We start from the raw sequence: 19163 nt of genomic DNA, 5'->3' as shown, positions 1-19163 counted from the left end.
TATATTTATATAGACCTTTCTGATAAAGCTTACTTAATTTTAGCCTTTCCTTCTCTTTTAACTTGGGGTGCCAAGTGGTTATATTTACTTACCTGACCCCCAGGCTGGTGCTCCTATCAGAAGAATTGTGATTTGGGGTGAAAACTTAAGCAATGTCTTAGATATTGTTAGAATCGGGCCTGTATCTGTAACACTTATGTGGGAAGGGAAAGGATCCCTGAACAAAGGTTGGATCTCCAAGGAGGACTTGAGTGGAGAAAGGCAGACAGGCATCATGAATTTTTTATTGTAGGGTTGAGGGTGCAGGTGTCCTTAGCGAGACATTATCACAGTCAGATGTTAGCGGCCATATGTCAGAGGGGCTTCTGGAAGTTGCCATAGACTACTTATTGGGCTGGTGGGGGTCTATCTAGGTCTCTGTAGTTGAAATGCCAGGGTCCCATAATTTGAATATAGGAAGTTTGTGGGTACATTTTACTCTCAGCAAGACCCTATCAGAGGCGTGTAATGACCACTGCAAAGCAAGGATCAGGTAGCATTGGCAATGTTTAATGCTAGGAGAAAATAAAGAGCAAAACATTTTCTTCTATCATCAAAACGGCACAAGATCATTTTCCCAACCTGCTGCTAAAAAGCAGATCAAATAAATTAACATATGTACAATTCCTTTTACTAAAATAACATTTTCCATTTAAGGGGTCAATAGGATTATTAAAGCGTGGATTAAAAATAGACTTTATCTGTGTCGGAGTTAAGGTAAAACAGTATTTCTATAGCCTAGGATGCCATTTACAGAGTAATCGGACTGTATTTATACAAACAAAAGGGGTCCATAATCTCAAGCAACACGAGACGTCAGACAACTCAGAAGTTTAGTGTTCAGCACATGTTCTTAGCAGGGAAGTTGAGATCAGATGTGGTGGCTGAAGGTGCACTGCAGAGGTTCATACACAGCATAAAACTGATGGAATCCATCTTTAACTGCACAGTAGACTTCTCCCACTGATTAGTCTGAGTCCTGTCCCAAACGCCACAGGAGAAATAACACAACGACAGGTGTGCACTGTGCTGTACAGATTTGCATTCAACTCTTAATAGTGCATTTTTGGCACTTGAGGGTTAGGAGGATGGAGTGCAGAATTGGCACATTCCCTGCTGGAATTATCTTAGATCCATCATGGTGACATCCTGCTCCGTCACTGAAACATGGCCCCCGGCCTGTGGGAGGAAAAAAACAAACAAACAAAAAAAAAAAAAGACGAGTGATTAAAGCAACGGTGACGTTTACAGACTGGCCAAAATAGGAGAGATCATTTCTCCCGTGCCAACTGCAGGAACCAATAAATACCATATTTGCGAGGCTACAACAATCCAAACTCCTAGTCTGAATTACTGAGCAGTGCTCTATAGTTACCAGGGCCTAGATGCTTGAGAACTGTTGCACCTTTAAAAGGGGAAGTTCACCTAAAATAAAAGGCTTTATTTCTCTGGTCTATTAATTCATAGCATATCCACTGCACCCGCAGCTGGACTTTGATGCTCACAGAGATAATAATAAATAGACATCACTGTTGCCACTATAGTCTATAGAGCATTTTTTTTGATTTACACTCACAGCTGCCCTTTAAAAGATAAATCCAGTCTCATGTTTATGCTCAAGCTAAGCAGTCTTATTGGGGTTGTCAGACCACCAACAGGAGCACCAAGGATGAGCTTAAATGGCACCTATCACAGCCAAAATCAAACACATATTAACAATCTTTATATAAAGAATGATGCGATCCGCATCGGAGCTCACCCAGTAGCGCTGTGCTTTCCTGGTCGCAGCCCGTACGAGACGCCGGCCACTTCCCGCCGGTATTCAGTGTAGAGTAGACAGTATTCTCGTCACTATCGGCGCTGATCCAGGACACGGCACACAGACAACAGCGTCAATGCAAAAGGTTGGCTTTATTTGAACACACACATGCGGTTGTGGATTACAGCGGTGGATACACAAGGCTGTCTGACTTACGCGTTTCTTGCCGGATCCCCCGGCACTTCCTCAGAGTGAGGAAGTGCCGGGGGATCCGGCAAGAAACGCGTAAGTCAGACAGCCTTGTGTATCCACCGCTGTAATCCACAACCGCATGTGTGTGTTCAAATAAAGCCAACCTTTTGCATTGACGCTGTTGTCTGTGTGCCGTGTCCTGGATCAGCGCCGATAGTGACGAGAATACTGTCTACTCTACATATTAACAATCTGACCAGTACAACCTAAACACGTTTAATCAAACCACATATTAGTTTTTTGAAAAAAACTGCAGGTTTTAAAAAAAATCCCTTACTTTGTCAAATGGGTTCTTTCACTGAGGGAGGCCATACTGTGACTATAACAGAGACTCTAATATGCAAATTTCAGGAGCATTGTCAGATTGTAACACTGCTTTGAGTATTCTACCCAGAATGCCTTGTTTAAGTAAAGTCCCCCACTAGAAGTATCAGGAGATTTCCCTATCTTGTCCCCTGCTGGTAAAGTCATTATGCAAATGAAGGGCACACAGTAACTTCCAGCAGGTGGCAGCACTACTGAACAGCAGCTAACACAGAGGTTTGGTTGATTTGAAAATAGCTTAGAAGGGTTGATAAGCAACAAGGAATTTCAACTGAGCATGTGCGAGATTTCAGAGCTACAGTTGGCTGGGAAGATATAGGTAGGAGGAGCCAGTGAAATCCAAGATGGCTGCCTCAGCTAGAACTGCAGGGGAGATAGGGGAGATCTTGCAGAAGGAACAGTGAGCTGATCATTTACATTATACAAACAATTCTGTTTTAAAAATCGGATTTCTTGAACTTTCACATAGTGTATTTACTTAGTAAATGATTTTGGTCATGATTGGTGCCCTTTAACCTTCCCGATTTTGGCACTAGTCTCACGTCTTTCATGCAACACATAAAAATACTCACAGAAAACAGAGGCGGCTCTTTGCAGTGGGGGTGAAATCCCTTCTGCCGGCACTCGCCGATCTCCTTCATGCCGTAATCTGTCAGTTTAAAGAATCCCGTTCTGTAGAACGAATCCAAAATCTTTATTATAGAGGGAAAGCTCTCTCAAATGCACAAAAACAAACAAAAAAACCTTCCAGTTTCTGTCAATTACTACCCCCCCCTCCCCAAGAGGATGATGGCTCTTTTTTTTAGCCTCAAAATGGCCTTGGATTTGGCATTACCCCTAAATCTATATCACCCACTGCATTAAGGGGCACATGCTCCGCAGTCTAAAGACCCTCACAGCACGAGGCCAGAAAACGATGTAATAAGCAACTGCCTTTTATTGTTCCACAGAACCAGAACAATATATCAGTGTACAATCCGGGATGCTTTAGAGAAGTGCTGCCCAACTGTTTCCATCTAGTGAAGGAATGAGGCGGTATCCTGACATTATAATAAAAATCTCTTTGAAGGCAATTGTTGGCTTGTGGACCCTTCAGTTGGACATCCCTGCATTATGGCACCATCTTATAAAAAAAGAAAGAAAGATCTGCTAGTTTGTCAAAGGTCCCTAAAAAAGCAGATCTTTGCCTGATTTTCTTTGCCTGATTTTCTTTGCCTGATTTTCTTTGCCTGATTTTCTTTGCCTGATTTTCTTTGCCTGATTTTCTTTGCCTGATTTTCTTTGCCTGATTTTCTTTGCCTGATTTTCTTTGCCTGATTTTCTTTGCCTGATTTGGTCACCTATATAGAGCGGGCCAAAAGGCCTCTGTTATAATCAAATTGTTTCATAGATCATAAAGGCCTGCATCAACACACATCGTTTTTCAAACCTGCCCAGATATTTATCGGGGAGTCTGCTAGGAAGGGCCCATACATGGGCAGAGAAACGGACAAATTGGTCTGAAGGGAAGCAATTTGGGAGCTTAAATCTCTATGACCAGTTTTATGGAGAATCTGCTTTTCCAATGCATCAATGTGAGCAGCTCGCTGCGCTGCAATTCGGAGCAGTTATCTAGGTCTCCATCTTCCCACCAGGTAATAAAAGGGGAGACAGCAGGACTAATGGCACCTTTGTCACGTACATAATAGCACCAAGGACACAGTCTCAGCCCTCAAGAGCCTAATTGTAAACATAAAAATAACCTTGGCATCTCTTCTAGATCAGTTAATAACACAGTCTGCGACAGATAAAGAAATTTCCTCTTTTGTAGCTTTCCACTTAAAATATCTAACCAGCATCTATTGTTCTTATTTAAAGTGGAAAGTCACAAAAATGGAAATGTCCCTATCTGTAGCAGACTGTGTTAGTAACTGATCTAAATGGCAACTAACATAGCAGTGATCCCCTTATGAGTGATAAACAGTTATGCAATTATATATATCTGACCCCAAGCAGGTTCTTCGGAGAAATGGAAACCCAGAGAGACGCGTGTGGTTTAGGAATACTGCCAAGAAAAGCCTACGTAGAGGCCTATACATACTCTTGGAATTTGGGCGAGCAAACAATGGCGATGGATTCTGGAAGCATCATCTGATAAGAGCAGTGAGTGTGAAGGTCCACGCTGGAGAGGAAGGCGGTTTGGGTGGGATGGGTCTGCACAGGGAGAAGAAATACATTGCTCAGTCATTGTTGCTTCATTCTGCTTAAAGGGGAACTAAACCCTTAAAATTAATATGGGTATAAATGAATATGGCTAAACATGCCATATTTTGTATTTTGAACTTATTGCACCAGCCTAAAGTTTCAGCTTTTCATTAGCAGCAATGATCCAGGACTTAAAACTTGTCACAGGGGGTCACCATCTTGGAAAGTGTCTGTGACGCTCACATGCTCAGTGGGCTCTGAGCAGCTGTTGAGAAGCTAAACACAATAATGCTTTTCTACAAGCTCTTGTAATGACCAAGGTGGCTTTAAAGATTAGGTTCCACTGTACGACCTGATCATGAGAGGCTGCTGTTTTTGGTTTTTTTTCTTGAAGATACTAACAATTACATTTATTGAGAAGTCCCATTTTATTCCGCTGCATTCTCTGTAGCATCTACACAAGTACATATAACACTCAGGGCTTGGGCTGCTAACCTCTTCCTCAGCAATGGTTATTGCAGCTTTTGGGAATATCTTTGTACATGTTTCTCATGCGCAAGTATCACATAGAGCCAATATTACGAGTGTAACCTGTTTTAAATTAGGGGTGGGAAGGGGACAACATTTTTTACGTCCTTTTGTGACAAAAAGTCACGCAATTTGCCTCCCCATCCCTAATTTGCATATGCAAATTAGGATTCAGTTCAGATGGGCAGAAGGACTCGACCGAATCCTGCTGAAAAGGGCGAATCCCTAACCGAATCCTGGATTCGGTGCATCCCTACTTAACGGTGTCTCCTACCTACACCACTTCAGCCATGCTGCAATAAAGAAAGGTGGTCTTGTGGATGGAGCAAGGACAAAAAAAGCTGGGACACAGCTTATTGGGTTTTTTCCCTGTCCCCCAGCTCAGCATCACTAGGGATAAGAGACGCTACTAAGAGACCAAGTTGAATAATGGGTGGGAAAACTATGACTGTCACTTTACAATGCAGCATCTGTGATCGCTTCTCGGCCTTTTGGCTAAGATCAAGTGTAGTACCTTCTTATGATCCTATGTGAGGATGTGGAAACACTTGGTCTTTGGACCACTAAGATCATGTGTAGTCAGATCCGCTTTATCCGATGGAATAGGCCGACGAAGTGGAAGCTTGACCAAAGCGATGCACAGTGATCCTTTATGGAGAAGTGCTTGACCCACTTATTTTTGGGTCTTGCATAATACACACCCACACTTAATCTTGCTTCACTTCCCATATCCCCAGCTGCTTGGCTAAGGGGGGAAATCTTCTCTCCACTACTCCTATCCTCTTCTTTCTTTTTGCCGGCCGCCAGCCGGAGCTCTAACAAGGCAATCAATGGCATTTCACCGCTCTCTCCAGCACCCTTTTTGTGTCTGGTTTGAGCACCCTGGATGGGGTCATAGTCCCTTTGGCTAGACTCGCAGGCCATTACATGCCCTGGGGGAAGCTTCGGCAGAACCCAGGGTAGACGGGACTCCCCCTAGCTTCAACGAAGGGGAGTCCAAACGAACCCAATCCCCTTTGGGGGGCGGGGATGGTGGGCCCTCCCTAGCTTCGGCGAAGGGGGACCCACCCTCTCAAGCTGTCCGTGGGCGGTGCCTGGGACACTTGGGCAACAGAGCCCATGCCTTCGGGTAGGACCTCGGAAGGATGATTCAATATCATATGTGATTCCTCTACTGATCTGAATTGTCCACTCCAACAACTCTCTCCTTTTATCCTGTCACTACAGAAAATACAAGAAATACATCTTCTGTCACTACTACACCTGTATGTTCCTGCACCAGCCATTGCAGTTAGGACTGGACAAACTGAATACAAAAGATCCTAGGACGACTTTTCATTACGAGGAAGTCAAAAAATGTTTATGCAGTTTTCTTCCCCCTCTTGTTTCCATAATTTACATATGCAAATTAGAGTTCAGAGTCAGTTCAGTTCAGGATTAGCTGAATCCTAAAATAGTGGATTTGGTGCATCCCTAGTTGCAGTATAGTCAGCTATAGCAGCAGGATCATAGATGAAGGGGGAAGAGGAAAGAAAAAGTAATGCCATACGTGTATCCAGCCGAGTGTGATGAGTCCTTGTTGGTCCTGTATTAGAAACAGTTCCTCTTCGCTCTCTGTGTTGCAGTAATCAGGGCCCCCTGACTGTTTGGGTACAATGACGTGTGTGACTGTGAATTCATTCTGCATCTGGTATGAGAGAAACAGTGTGTGGTTAACTCTGCATGGGGTACGTATAAAGGGCCTGAGAAAGGAAAATTGTTGTACCCTTAAATATTAAATGCATTAGGGACGAAAAACATTTGCACGACTTGGCTAAACCTACTTTGAAACTAGATGTGGATTATTAAATGAAATGCAGGAGAAATCAGGATTGTGCATATGTACAGTTACAAGCAGAATTGAGTCCCCACAATGGCTAACAGTGACTTATGTCAACAATGTTTTAGTCTTTACTGGTACCTTGATACCGCAGGCTCAGAATGCACATTCCTCCTGCGCAAAGGGTGAATCCAAAGGACACCACCTTGCAAATAAGGGTGCAAGATATGGTCATGCTTAAAGGAGAGGGAAAGGTTTAAATTAAGTAAGCTTTATCAGAAAGGTCTATATAAATCCACCAGTAAACCGTCAAAGTAATGCTGCTCTGAGTCCTCTGTTAAACAAAACACCATATTTCTTTCCTTCTATTGTGTACACATGGGCTTCTGTATCAGACTTTCTGTTCTCAGCTGAAACCTCCAGGGCAGGGCTTGAGCATGCTCAGTTTGCTCCTTTCTCCTCCCTCTCTGCTGTAACCTGAGCCCAGAGCCACCTGCCTCCCATATATATATCTATCTGAGCAGCCTTAGATCATGACAGAAAAACTAAATCTAGCAAATGTAAAAAGAAGCAATATATTGCACAGCAACCAGTTGCAAAGCACTAGGCTGAGGCAAGGCACAATGCATCAGGATGGAGACGCCTATTGGTGACACGGTATATTGCACTTTGTATAACTTTTAAGCACTGTGCGCCAGTTAATTATAAATTTTTTTTAAGATTTAATTTTGCATGTTTTTAAAATTAACAAACTGTTGAGACAGTACTAAAGGAGAGAGAAAGGAAAGGAAGGAAAGCAATACAAAGTGAGGCAAAGGCACCAAATTAAAGAATTTAAGAAGGAGATGTTAAACAATCAGATATTTTGCAGTTCAAGCCAAGTACCCCATATAGCATTACATTTCTCTGGACAACCTCGTGCTAGGTAAGTAAATTTTTGACTTGTAAGGGAATCATTTTCATAGCCAAATTTTGCCTAAATCGTATGGGAGGAGGGGTCAAGAGATTTCCAGTGCATTAGGATAGCCTTTTTGGCATTATATAGCATATTCTGGAATAGGCCCCCCTTGACTGCGCTGAAGCGTGCCGCACCTGCCATAGTCCCGACGAGCTGAAGTCCCAAAGCCACAAAAAAAGACCCGAAGCAATGGAAGCAGCCCAAGTTGAAATCCTGAAGCCACGAGTTCAATTCTACTGAACACCAATGTGTGTTTTTTTTAATTTTATTAAACCCCTGGCCACCAATGTATTATTTTAATACTCTATAGGCCCCTGCCACCAATGTTTTTTTAAAAAAATATTCTCTGGGGCCTCAATGTTACTTTTTTAACTTGTAAACTAAGACCCTGGTGCCAAAGTTTTTTTTAAAAAACAAAACCCGTTACCATTTTTAGCACTGATGTCTGTGTGGTCGTTTAATTATGGTGTGGGGAGGCCCCCGAAAAATTTGTTGTAAGGGGCCCCGTGATTTCTAATGGCGACACGGACCACAAAATACAACACAGTGCCTAAAGTCAGCTAAAAGAAGGTTGCCAAGAAAGTGGACAAACAAAAAGCAGAGGACAGGCAGTAACAACGTGTCCAAGTTCCTACCAATTTCCCACAGAGAATGCCACAGGTCTCCACCCCTCTCTGCGTGTTATTCTCCGACAGTTGCAGGAACTTGCAGCACACATCTCGTGGTATCTTTACATGGCGCAGCCCATCGCTGGTAACCCCTAAACACAAACATGATGTTATTACAAAAGGCTATTTATGCTTATATACATCCAACTCCCTTTTCCAAAACGTACTCCTACCACAAGCTTAAGAGGCAGGCTCTTTCTTCACAAGTATATGTACCATTAAAGGGTATGTAAAGGCATAAAATCCCATTTTTTACTTTCTTTAATGAAAAAGAAACCTATCTTAATATGCTTTAATTAAAAAATGTGTACCGTTTTTATAAGAAACCTGACTGTATGCAGTGAAATTCTCCCTTCATTTACTGCTGTGGATAGGAATTGTCAGATGGTCCCTAACTGCTGAGCAGGGAAACAATCATACTTATGAACAGCAGGGGGAGCCCCCGCCTTACTTCCCAGCCATGCAGAACTCAAGCAGCTTTGTTTGTTTCCCTTTAGAGCAGTCGGCGACTTTGTATTGGATTTTATTTTTGCCTTTACATCCCCTTTACTGTTTCCAGCTCCAGCTGCATGGAGCCAGATTTAACAGATAAACTGGGATTCTATTTGGAGGATTATTTTGCTGCAGCCACTGGTTCTGCAAAGTTGGAGAAAGTTTGTATTAAACAATACAAAATAATTTATGATGATCCCTAAGCAGCCCAGACCACACGGAGCATGTGCACAGTCTTGGTCTTGCAAAGATGTTTAACAAAGTTACAAGATGGTGACCCCCTGTGGCCAACATTGAAAGCATAATCATTTGTTTGATTAGTCTTGTGGTGCAGTAAGTTCACGTTTATGTTTAGTATACAAAATACAGCATTTCTAGCCTTATTCTATTTTAGACTTTACTTCCCCTTTAAATTAATTATTTACATTTCTATTCTGCATCTCTTCCTATCTGGTTGCTGGAGTCAGTGATGTCCATAAACCCGCAAGCAGTTCCATTGTGAGGCAAGATATTAAATGTCATCATAATATGTTATGTATTAATTTTCTTTTTATTCACGCACTCTCCGGTCCATCTTTAGACCTGTAATTTAAACTACTGTCTGGTTGCTAGTGGATGTAAAGCCCTAGCAACTACTTTAATTAATTAAGTGCCATAGTCCCACTTTTGCTTGCACAGGAGAGTGCCATACCTGGTACTCACAATATAGCCCTGTTATATTATACATTGATTAACTAAAATAGAATCAGATGCACAATCTTATGGGTAATGGAAGACAGTGTGTTTTGTCAGCAGAGCGATTTCCAGCTCTGCAGGAAGGGATTAAATGCTCCAGATCAGCCCCATAATTAATTTGTGTGACAATCACCTGGGACCACAGGAGCACTTGTGTCAGGCAATTGTCACTGCTCTGTCAGCTGCATATTTGAGTACACCTGCAGGTCCAGACAATAGCCATAGAAAATAATTGGAGGGCTTTGTTCATTGACTGCTGACCTGATCATACCTTGAGTGCCAAAACAACAGGAATCGTTCCTTCTATTACCCGAAAATATATTTTTAAATAACATACCCAATACTAGTTAAAGGGATGTTCACCTTTAAGTTAACTTTTAGTGTGTCATGCAACTCTAAGCAACTTTTCAATTGGTTTTCATTATTTTTTATATTTTTTGAATTATTTGCCTTCTTCTTCGTCTTCTGACTTTTTCCAAGTTTTGAATGGGGGGTCACTGGTACCTCCATCTAAAAACAAATGCTCTGCAAGGCTACAAATGTATTGTTATTGCTACTTTGTATTAGTCATTTCTATTCATGTCCTCTACTAATCATATTCCAGTCTCTTAATCAAAACAGTGCATGGTTGCTAGGGTAATTCGAACCCTGGCAACCAGATTGCTGAAATTGTAAAACGGAGAGCTGCTGAATAAAAAGCTAAATAACTGAATAACCATACATAATGAAAAATAAAATAGTCTCAGAATATAACTTTCTACATCAGAGATCCCCAACCTTTAGAACCCATGAGCAACATTCAGAAGTAAAAGGAGATGGGAGCAACACTAGCATGAAAAATGTTCCTGGGTGCCACATAAGGGCTGTGGTTGGCCATTTGGTAGCCCCTATGTGGATTGTCAACCTACATTGAGGCTCTGTTTGGCAGTGCACCTGGTTTTTAAGCAGCCAAAACTTGCCTGGAATTCAAAAATAAGCTCCTGCTTTGAGGCCACTGAGAGCAACATCCAAGGGGTTGGAGAGCAACATGTTGCTCACAAACTACTGGTTGGGGATCACTGCTCTACATCATGCGAAAAGTTAACTCTAAGGTGAACAACGCCTTTAAGGTTAAGGCCAAACAGGGCCGAACTGAGCCTGCTGAAATCCACAGGCCGATTTCAACCTCTCACCACAAGCAGTATCGTCATCTTCTTCTTCTTTTTGTGTTAGCTCCAGCGCAAACACACTCTATGGATTTCATAGAAGAAAAGTGAGACTGCATTTCACACCAAAATCTGCAGAGAGTAGATACAGCTCATAGTGAGTGGGTGAAATTGGCCTGCGGATTTGAGCAGGCTGATTTCAGCCCTGACACAATTACTGATTCAGTAATCTCTCTGGTTGTAAGATCTCCAGGATGAAAACAGTCATTACTTACCACTACTATTACTGCCATAAGAGGAAGGTTTCAATGATCGGTCTACAGCAGGTGGATGTGGCTGTACAGTTCCATATGAAGGGAGCAGTGGAGTGACAGGGGGCTCATTCACGCCAGGTATGAGAGGGCTCCCAAGTGGCTCAGCTTCAGGCTCATCTTTAGAAAACTGATGTAAGATTCGGAGTCGCTCGGCTTCCAGCTCCTTCCTGCGCATCATTTCCTCAAAGGCCTGAACCTGTTCCTGCTGCTCCTGTTGCTGCTTCAGGAGAGCCACTCGTTGCTTTTCTGCATCAAGTTGCTGCTGCAGAGCTAGACGGCGGGCGCGTTCTTCCTCTTCCTTCCTCTGATCAGAGCACAAGAACAACACATGGTCACTTCATGCCAAATGCGAAATCTTTAGAGTTGTGAACAAACAAAATAAAACTTGCAGCACAGCATCTGCAGTTTGGAGCCTGTTTGTTCACAACTCTAAAGATTTCGCATTTGCACCAGCCTCTACCTGGGACAGAGGCCGTGACACGGGCATTCACCGTGACCGAAAGGTACAAAAATCTCTCCCCACTTCATGCCAAACACCAGATCAGTAAAGTATAATTTTAGGGGTAACAGCATACAGGGCGTTTTACCCGCCACTGTCATCCAACAGAAAACAGTGAAGGACAAAAGGCCACTGTCCTTCATCTTGATACTAATACATGAAAAGTTACTAATTAAATGGACACAAAGCAGTGACCAGTGGATTCGCCAGCAAAATGCACCATGTATTTAATAAAGCACTTTAAATTCAATATTATCAGGGCAGTGATAGACAGGGGCACTTTGATCACCGCTGTGCTTTAATGGAGAGAGATGGTGGTCAAAATGCAAATGGGTCATTAGCCTTAGAGTATTTTATATACACTATAATTAGGATTTACTTGAAAACGTATTGAAATGTTCTTTACAGAAGCTTTTTTTCCCTCTGTGTGAGAGCTGCCATATTTGCTGCACTGATGAGGAATGATGAAATCTCATCACTGGACTATGGCTATGGCAGAATGCTTTATCAGCGTCACAGACTTTCAGTCATGAAAGTAATTTGATCTAAAGTAACAGTAACATCAAAAAATGAAAGTCTTTTAAAGTGATAAAAATATAATGCAGTGTTGCTTTGCGCTGATAAAACTGGGGTGTTTGCTTCAGAAACACTTCTATTGTTTATATAAATAAGCTGCTGTGTAGCAATGGGGGCAGCCATTCAAAGGAGAAAAGGCTCAGGTTACACAGCAGATAAGCTCTGTAGAACATAATGGTGTTATCTGTTATCCACTATTTAACCTGTGCCATAAAGCCTTTTTTCAAGGGGTTGACCCCTAAAGCTTGTGCCAACTCTGCTGGAATAAATGTTCTAAAAGGCAAAGCCCAGTGTCTGGTGTGCTTCCTCCCTATGGGAATTCTTGATTTAAAGTAATAGTAACATCAAAAAATGAAAGTCTTTTAAAGTGATAAAAATATAATGCAGTGTTGCTTTGCGCTGATAAAACTGGTGTGCTTCAGAAACTGTTATCCACTATTTAACCTGTGCCATATAGCCTTTTTTCAATTTCCACCATTGCTACACAGCAGCTTGTTTATATGAACTAAAGTAGTGTTTCTGAAGCAAACACATCAGTTTTACCAGTGCAGGGCCAAATTACATGATATTTCCATTACTTTCCTTTTTTGGTGTTGCTGTTCCTTTAAACCGTCTGCATGGGCCAACTCTGTGGATGGTCAATAATCAAACAGACCAATCTGAACATTAACATCCATGCCAATAACTTAACTTAGGTTAAAACCAGCCTAATCACATCAGTACAAGTATGGCCACCTTTGCTCACAACCATACTGATTATTTAACGGATCTGTACTTCACCTGTTTCTCCGAGTATTCATCATATTCTTTTTTGTATCTTTTATGAAGTTCCTTCTTCAGTTCCTCTGCCTTGGGGAAGGCAATTTCCTTCAGTTTCTGGAAGAGAGAAAGAAAGTGAGCAAGAGAGTGAAATAAGCAGGGACCCTGTCCCCCAATCAGGGTCTTACCTTTAGGGTCTCTTTCTTCTCGGGTACATTGGCTGTTTTGTAATCCCGATGTTTTGGCAGCTTTTCAATGAAGAGCCTGAGGGGAAAAGCCAAACAGTCAGTGCTTTCAGTCTTTTCTCTTGTTATAACATGATGAATCCCGTATAGGAATGAAGCTTCCTATCAAGCCCAGAGGCTGTGTGATATGCTTACACTGACCTATAATACCTATATAGAAGCACTCTGATTACGGAGGGATTTCCCTGGCTTCAGCCTATGGACCTCCAGGTGGGCAGAGCAGTTTACAGGGTGTCTGTCCCATTTACTTGTACGACGTAATACCAGTTTAAAACACTTACCACCAATAAGGTCCAAGCGAAGACCCATAAGATCCAAGCAAAGATTCTGAGCAGTGCTGTTAAAATTCTGCAGAGAGCAAGAGAACTGGGCTCTGTATAAAATGCCTCCAGCAAGGGGCCATATAATCCCCACCCCCTGCCTCAGGCTTGAAAGCCACTCATACAAAAATAGCAGCGCTCAGAGTACAACGCAAGGGTAAGCAATGGGTGATTCTCATGTGATACACGAAGCAGCTGCACCATGTGTACATATTATATTCTTCATTCATATAGTGCAAAGCTTTACAATACACTGACAATCAGACCAAAGCTTTTTCTGTCCCACGGTTCATTGTCTAAGCAACTTTCCAGTATACAGTAATCGCACATTTATTTCTAAAGGAAGTTTTAACTGAATGCTTATGTGTTGATCTCGCTCTGTTCTCTGCACTGGTTCCTGGTTCTGACTCTTGAAACAATGTAGCGGAAACCCATTCCTTCACAGATCAGTTAACCAGCCAGCTTCTGTAACATTGTTTCAGGTGTCAGAACTAGTACAGGAAATATAAACATATAGGGGTATATTTATCAAAGAGTGAAGGTAGAGTTCACCACAGTCCGCTAGAGTGAAATTCCGACACTCTCCATTCTTTTTTTATGGGATTTGTAAAGGCGTATTTATCAAAAGGGTGAACTTTCACCCACTGATAAATACACTTTTAAAAATCCCATAGAAAAGAACAGAGAGTGGTGGAATTTCACTCTAGCGGACTGTGGTGAACTCTAACTTCACTCTTTAATAAATATACCCCATAGAGAGATGCTGATTTCAGTGCTCCTTGTCTATGCCCTCTGCAGGCACATATAGGGTATATATGAGTCAATCATTCTGCTGAAGGCCAGTACAACCAGTTTAGTTGCCTCCATACAGTTACTGAATGCCAGCTATGCATACATAGCCTGCCCATAGGGCAAATGGCCTAAAATTTGGGCACTAATAAGCAGTCAAATAAACGCACAGATGCTATATTTAGGGCTCATTTACCAATGCCAGGAGCAACATATGCCTTTATCCCACACACGTGGCATATTTGCATGCATAGATTTTGAGCCAGTTTGCATTGGGAGCAGTTATGGTCTTGTTCTGGAAAATAATGGCAAATGAGCCCTTGTATCTCTATTAAAAAAAAAAATTTAAAGGAAAAGGAAAGGCTTGCAGCACTTGGGGTGCCAAATGTTAGGCACCCCCAAGTGATTGTATTGACTTACCTGAAACCACGGGCTGGTGCTTACCAGTGAGAAATCTTCTTCCACCTTCGTCACGTGGCTCCGCATGCGCAGTAGAATGAAAAGCCGAACTTCTAACTAAAAAGTCGGCTATTTCATTCAACTGCACATGCGTTTGCCCCGGGAAATTTGAAGAAAGAAGAAGCCGTAAGAGAATCGCTCTGTGGTGCTCACTGGTATAACCCCGGGCCGGTGCAGTTTTCTGCTGATAGGAGCACCGGCCCAGGGTTTCAGGTAAGTAAATACAATCACTTGGGGTGCCTAACATTTGGCAGCCCCAAATGCACAAAGACTTTCCTTTTCCTTTAAATAAATTTAAACACTGCAAACAAAAAAGAAGACTGCTCCAAGCTCCCCCTTGTTCCAGGCAGCTCCTAGGGGCCAGGTGCTCAGTCCACAGCGTCCCTACTGTAGCAATAGCGAAACAATAAAAATCGGCTGGACGGCACACTGGTTAAAAATTTATTGTAGCAGGCTGGGGATATATAACATGTTTATTTATTAAAGAGTGAAGTTAGAGGTCACCACAGTCCTCAAATGAAATTCCACCACTCTCCATTTTGAAAGGCGTATTTATCAAAGGATGAACTTTCACCCATTGATAAATACTCCCACAAAAATGGAGAGTGGCGGAATCTCACTCTAGAGGACGGTGGCGATCTCTAACTTCACTATATGATAAATATACCCCAATGGCTATCCCGAAATACGTTAAATATCCGTAACCTGCTACAATAAATTTTTATCCAGAGTGTCGTCCAGTTGTTTTTTTTTTTGTTTTGCTAAAAACATTTAAACCTTTGTGTGGGAATAATAAAATATTTACACGTAGTCAGCACATGATAGATCCCTTTTCAGTGTACAGATAAGATGTTAAGGGCAGAGACACACGGTCAGATTTGGGGAGATTAGTTGCCTGGCGACTATTCTTCTCTTCTTCTGGCGACTAATCTCCCCAAACTGCCTTCCCCTGCCTTCTGGTGGCACTCGGAGCACTTTGTTTTCCCGTAGTCACCCAAAGTTTCCTCGTGAGACACATGGTCCGATTCGGGGAGATTAGAGGAGATTTGTCGCCGGGCAACTAATCTCTCCAAATCTGACTGTGTCTCTCTGCCCTTAATGTTTTGCAAAAAACACAAACAAATGTCTGTCCTCAGAATATACTTGTTGCTTCAAGCCAGTCACCCCACTTCCTAACTATAATTGATATTAAAAACCAATGCTTAATCAAGTGGAATGTCTATTCTTGGCTCACAAATTAGACGTCACAAAGAGAAAACACATGCCAAAAACTGGGGTCTTACGTGATATATTTGTTGTACAAGATAAAGGCGTTCTCTATGCTGCCCTCCCCAGAGTACACGTTGGCCATCCTGATCAATTCCACTCCGGACCTGTAGTAGCGCTTGGGAGGAATGTCATCATTCACCTCTACGGATGTTCCCTTCAGCACGAGGGCTCGGATCCTCTCTTCAGGGGGCAGACTGGCATCACTGTGTTCAGGCATGGTGTGTGTATATATATATTTATATATCAGCACTGCAGTGAAAACCTGTACCAACCAAAGCAAAGAAATGCTTATTTCATGGCTGACAGCATTTTAAAGAAGGAAAGGTTAAAATTAAGTTAGCTTTATCAGAAAGATCTATATAAATACACCAGTAAACCCTCAAAGTAACCTATTTTCCAAAAAGCTTGGGACTTGGGGATTTCCAGATAAAGGATCTTTCTGTAATGTGGATCATCATACCTTAAGCCTACTAGAAAAACTTGCAAATATTAAATAAACCCAATAGGCTGGTTTTGCCTCCAATAAGGATTCACCTTTAAGTTAACATTTAATATATTATAGAATGGCTAATGCGAAGCAACTTTTCAATTGGCCAGCGTGGTTTCTTTTATTATAGTTTTTTTAAAAAAAAAAAATAATTGCCTTTTTCTTAGGACCAATTGCAAATTGTCTCCGAATACTAAAAGTTAGTTTAAAGGCGAACAACCCATTTGACTATATCTTAGTTGGGATCAAGTACAAGGTAATATTTTATTATTACAGAGAAAAAGTTAATAATTTATTTTAAACATCTGGATTGTTTAAATAAAATGGACTCTATGGGAGACAGCCTTTCCGAAACTTTCCGAGAGCATTCTGGATAACGGATCCTGTACCTGTAATGGAGGGCAGCCTGAAGCAATCATCAAACTGATGGCCAATAGGTCTATCTAGTGTTACTAATGCAGGCTCGCTGTGATTGGTTGCTTGCCAATGTGCCAGAGCAAGCCCTAGGCTGCAGCTCTAATGTGGTGGGTGGTGGCACCCCTTTAATTATAAATGGATATATACAGCTGAATAGATGTCTACAGAGCCCTGTAAACTCCATTGCAGGGTGTAACATTAGCCTTTCACCCATCTCCATCACTGGGTGGCTCTTTGTGCAGAAATCACCTGATTCATGGTATTACTTTACACATACACACCCATTAATTGCCAACCTTCCCGTGTTCAGTTCTAGGAGGCTCCCTTTATTTGCCACATCACTCCTAAACACCTTAGTTGCCCGGCTGGCTTCCATATCAGCAATTCTCAGGTCACATGTTTATTTAAGCAAAATCATCTTGCCCAGAGCACTGTACCCCCAGCAACACATCATAGCAACAAGCTGCAGCCTGTTAAACAGTTGTGTCCTACCAAAACATATCTGCAGTGAGCACTGAACCCCCTCGACAGAACATCTTGTTGGCTTTAGCTAGATCAATAGCCTTTTGGCTAAGATCCACCCTACCACTTGGTCCTCTGGCTGGCAAGACCAAAGAGGAGTATCTGTTCTAATGATCCTATCTGAAGAACGGAGAAACCATTGGTCCTCTGGACTAGGCTGACAAGCGGAAGCTTGATGAAAGCTGGGCCGCTGTGCTCCCATGAGGGTGGCCCCTGACTTGCATTTTGAGTCCGGGGAGATGCACATGCACCCATGCTTAATCAAGCTTCACTTCCTTTGCCCTTGCCATTAGGTGGGCGGGAAGTCTTTTCTTTTTCTGGCTGCCAACCAGAGCCTTGCAAAAGGCAACCAATGGCCTTGCACCACCCACTCCAGCACCCTTTTTGTGTCTGGTTTGAGCACCCTGGATGGGGTCACGGTCTTTTGGCTGGACTCGCAGGCCATGACACGCCCTGGGGGAAGCTTCGGCAGAACCCAGGGTAGACGGGACTCCCCCTAGCTTCGGCGAAGGGGAGTCCAAACGTCCCCAAACCCCTTCGGGGGGGCGGGGTGGTGGGCCCTCCCTAGCTTCGGCGAAGGGGGACCCACCCGTTCGAGCTGTTCGCTGGCGGTAGCTGGGAACAGCTTGGGCAACGGAGCCCATGCCTTCGGGTAGGACTCGGAAGGATGATTAAAAAAAAAAAAAAAGCTTTTCTTGGTGCGGTTATTGGGACTCCCAGCACCTCTCCAGGGCCAAAGGATTTGATAGAGGATGTACTTCAAATTCAATAGAATTCTAGAGGATAATGGGGGCAGGTATGGAATTACTAGAGATTATATGACATCGGGAAATAGTTACTATTGTGAGTGAAGGCACATTAGAGTTATATAACAATCTGCAACAAACATACTGGTAGTTACTTTCCAATGGGCCAGAAATAACACTGGGAATTGTGTGTCCACAAACATACTGGGAATTACATGCCAATAGAAATACTGGGCAGTATGAGAAAATATACCCTTCCGATATATTTATATTTTTCCCTATTAATAACATTGGGATCAGCCATCATTTTTACCGGCCAGGCCTGTAAAATACCTGCCAGATGGCAACCCTTCCACTCCCAGCTACCCTCGCCTCCACCCTTCCACTCCCAGCTACCCTCGCCTCCACCCTTCCACTCCCAGTTACCCTCGCCTCCACCCTCAGCTACCCTCCCCTCCACCCTTCCACTCCCAGCAACCCTCCCCTCCACCCTTCCACTCCCAGCAACCCTCCCCTCCACCCTTCCACTCCCAGCAACCCTCCCCTCCACCCTTCCACTCCCAGCAACCCTCCCCTCCACCCTTCCACTCCCAGCAACCCTCCCCTCCCTGCTATCCTCCCCTCCACCATTCCACTCTCAGCAACCTTCCCCTCCACCATTCCACTCCCTGCAACCCTCACCTCGACTATTCCCATCAACCCTCACCTCGACTATTCCCAGCAACCCTCACCTGTTGGAAAGCCTTCCTTGTAGAGGGGAGCACCAGTCTGACATTTATATCGGGTGGCAGCCCAGTCCTACATTGAGTTTTCCTGCTTCCTACTCCGGGCGGGTTGCAGCAGCTCCATAGAAGCTTT

General features: G+C 43.0%; 1 protein-coding gene and 1 pseudogene across 1 annotated transcript; one reads left to right on the top strand and one right to left on the bottom strand.

The window, feature by feature from the left end:
• Positions 1 to 533: 533 nt before the first annotated feature.
• stambp.L (STAM binding protein L homeolog) lies at positions 534 to 19148 on the bottom strand. Its single transcript, NM_001094609.1, is given in 10 exon segments — positions 534 to 1218; positions 2947 to 3046; positions 4455 to 4567; positions 6636 to 6773; positions 8499 to 8623; positions 11179 to 11521; positions 13073 to 13168; positions 13240 to 13315; positions 16148 to 16395; positions 19037 to 19148. Coding segments are annotated over 9 exon segments (1251 nt in total). The 5' UTR covers positions 16351 to 16395; positions 19037 to 19148; the 3' UTR covers positions 534 to 1161.
• Positions 5562 to 5636, top strand: LOC121401744 (annotated as a pseudogene).
• Positions 19149 to 19163: the final 15 nt, after the last annotated feature.

Source organism: Xenopus laevis, chromosome 3L (assembly GCF_017654675.1).
Source record: "Xenopus laevis strain J_2021 chromosome 3L, Xenopus_laevis_v10.1, whole genome shotgun sequence".
NCBI lineage: Eukaryota > Metazoa > Chordata > Amphibia > Anura > Pipidae > Xenopus > Xenopus laevis.
This window is presented reverse-complemented; position numbering and strand designations above follow the sequence as displayed.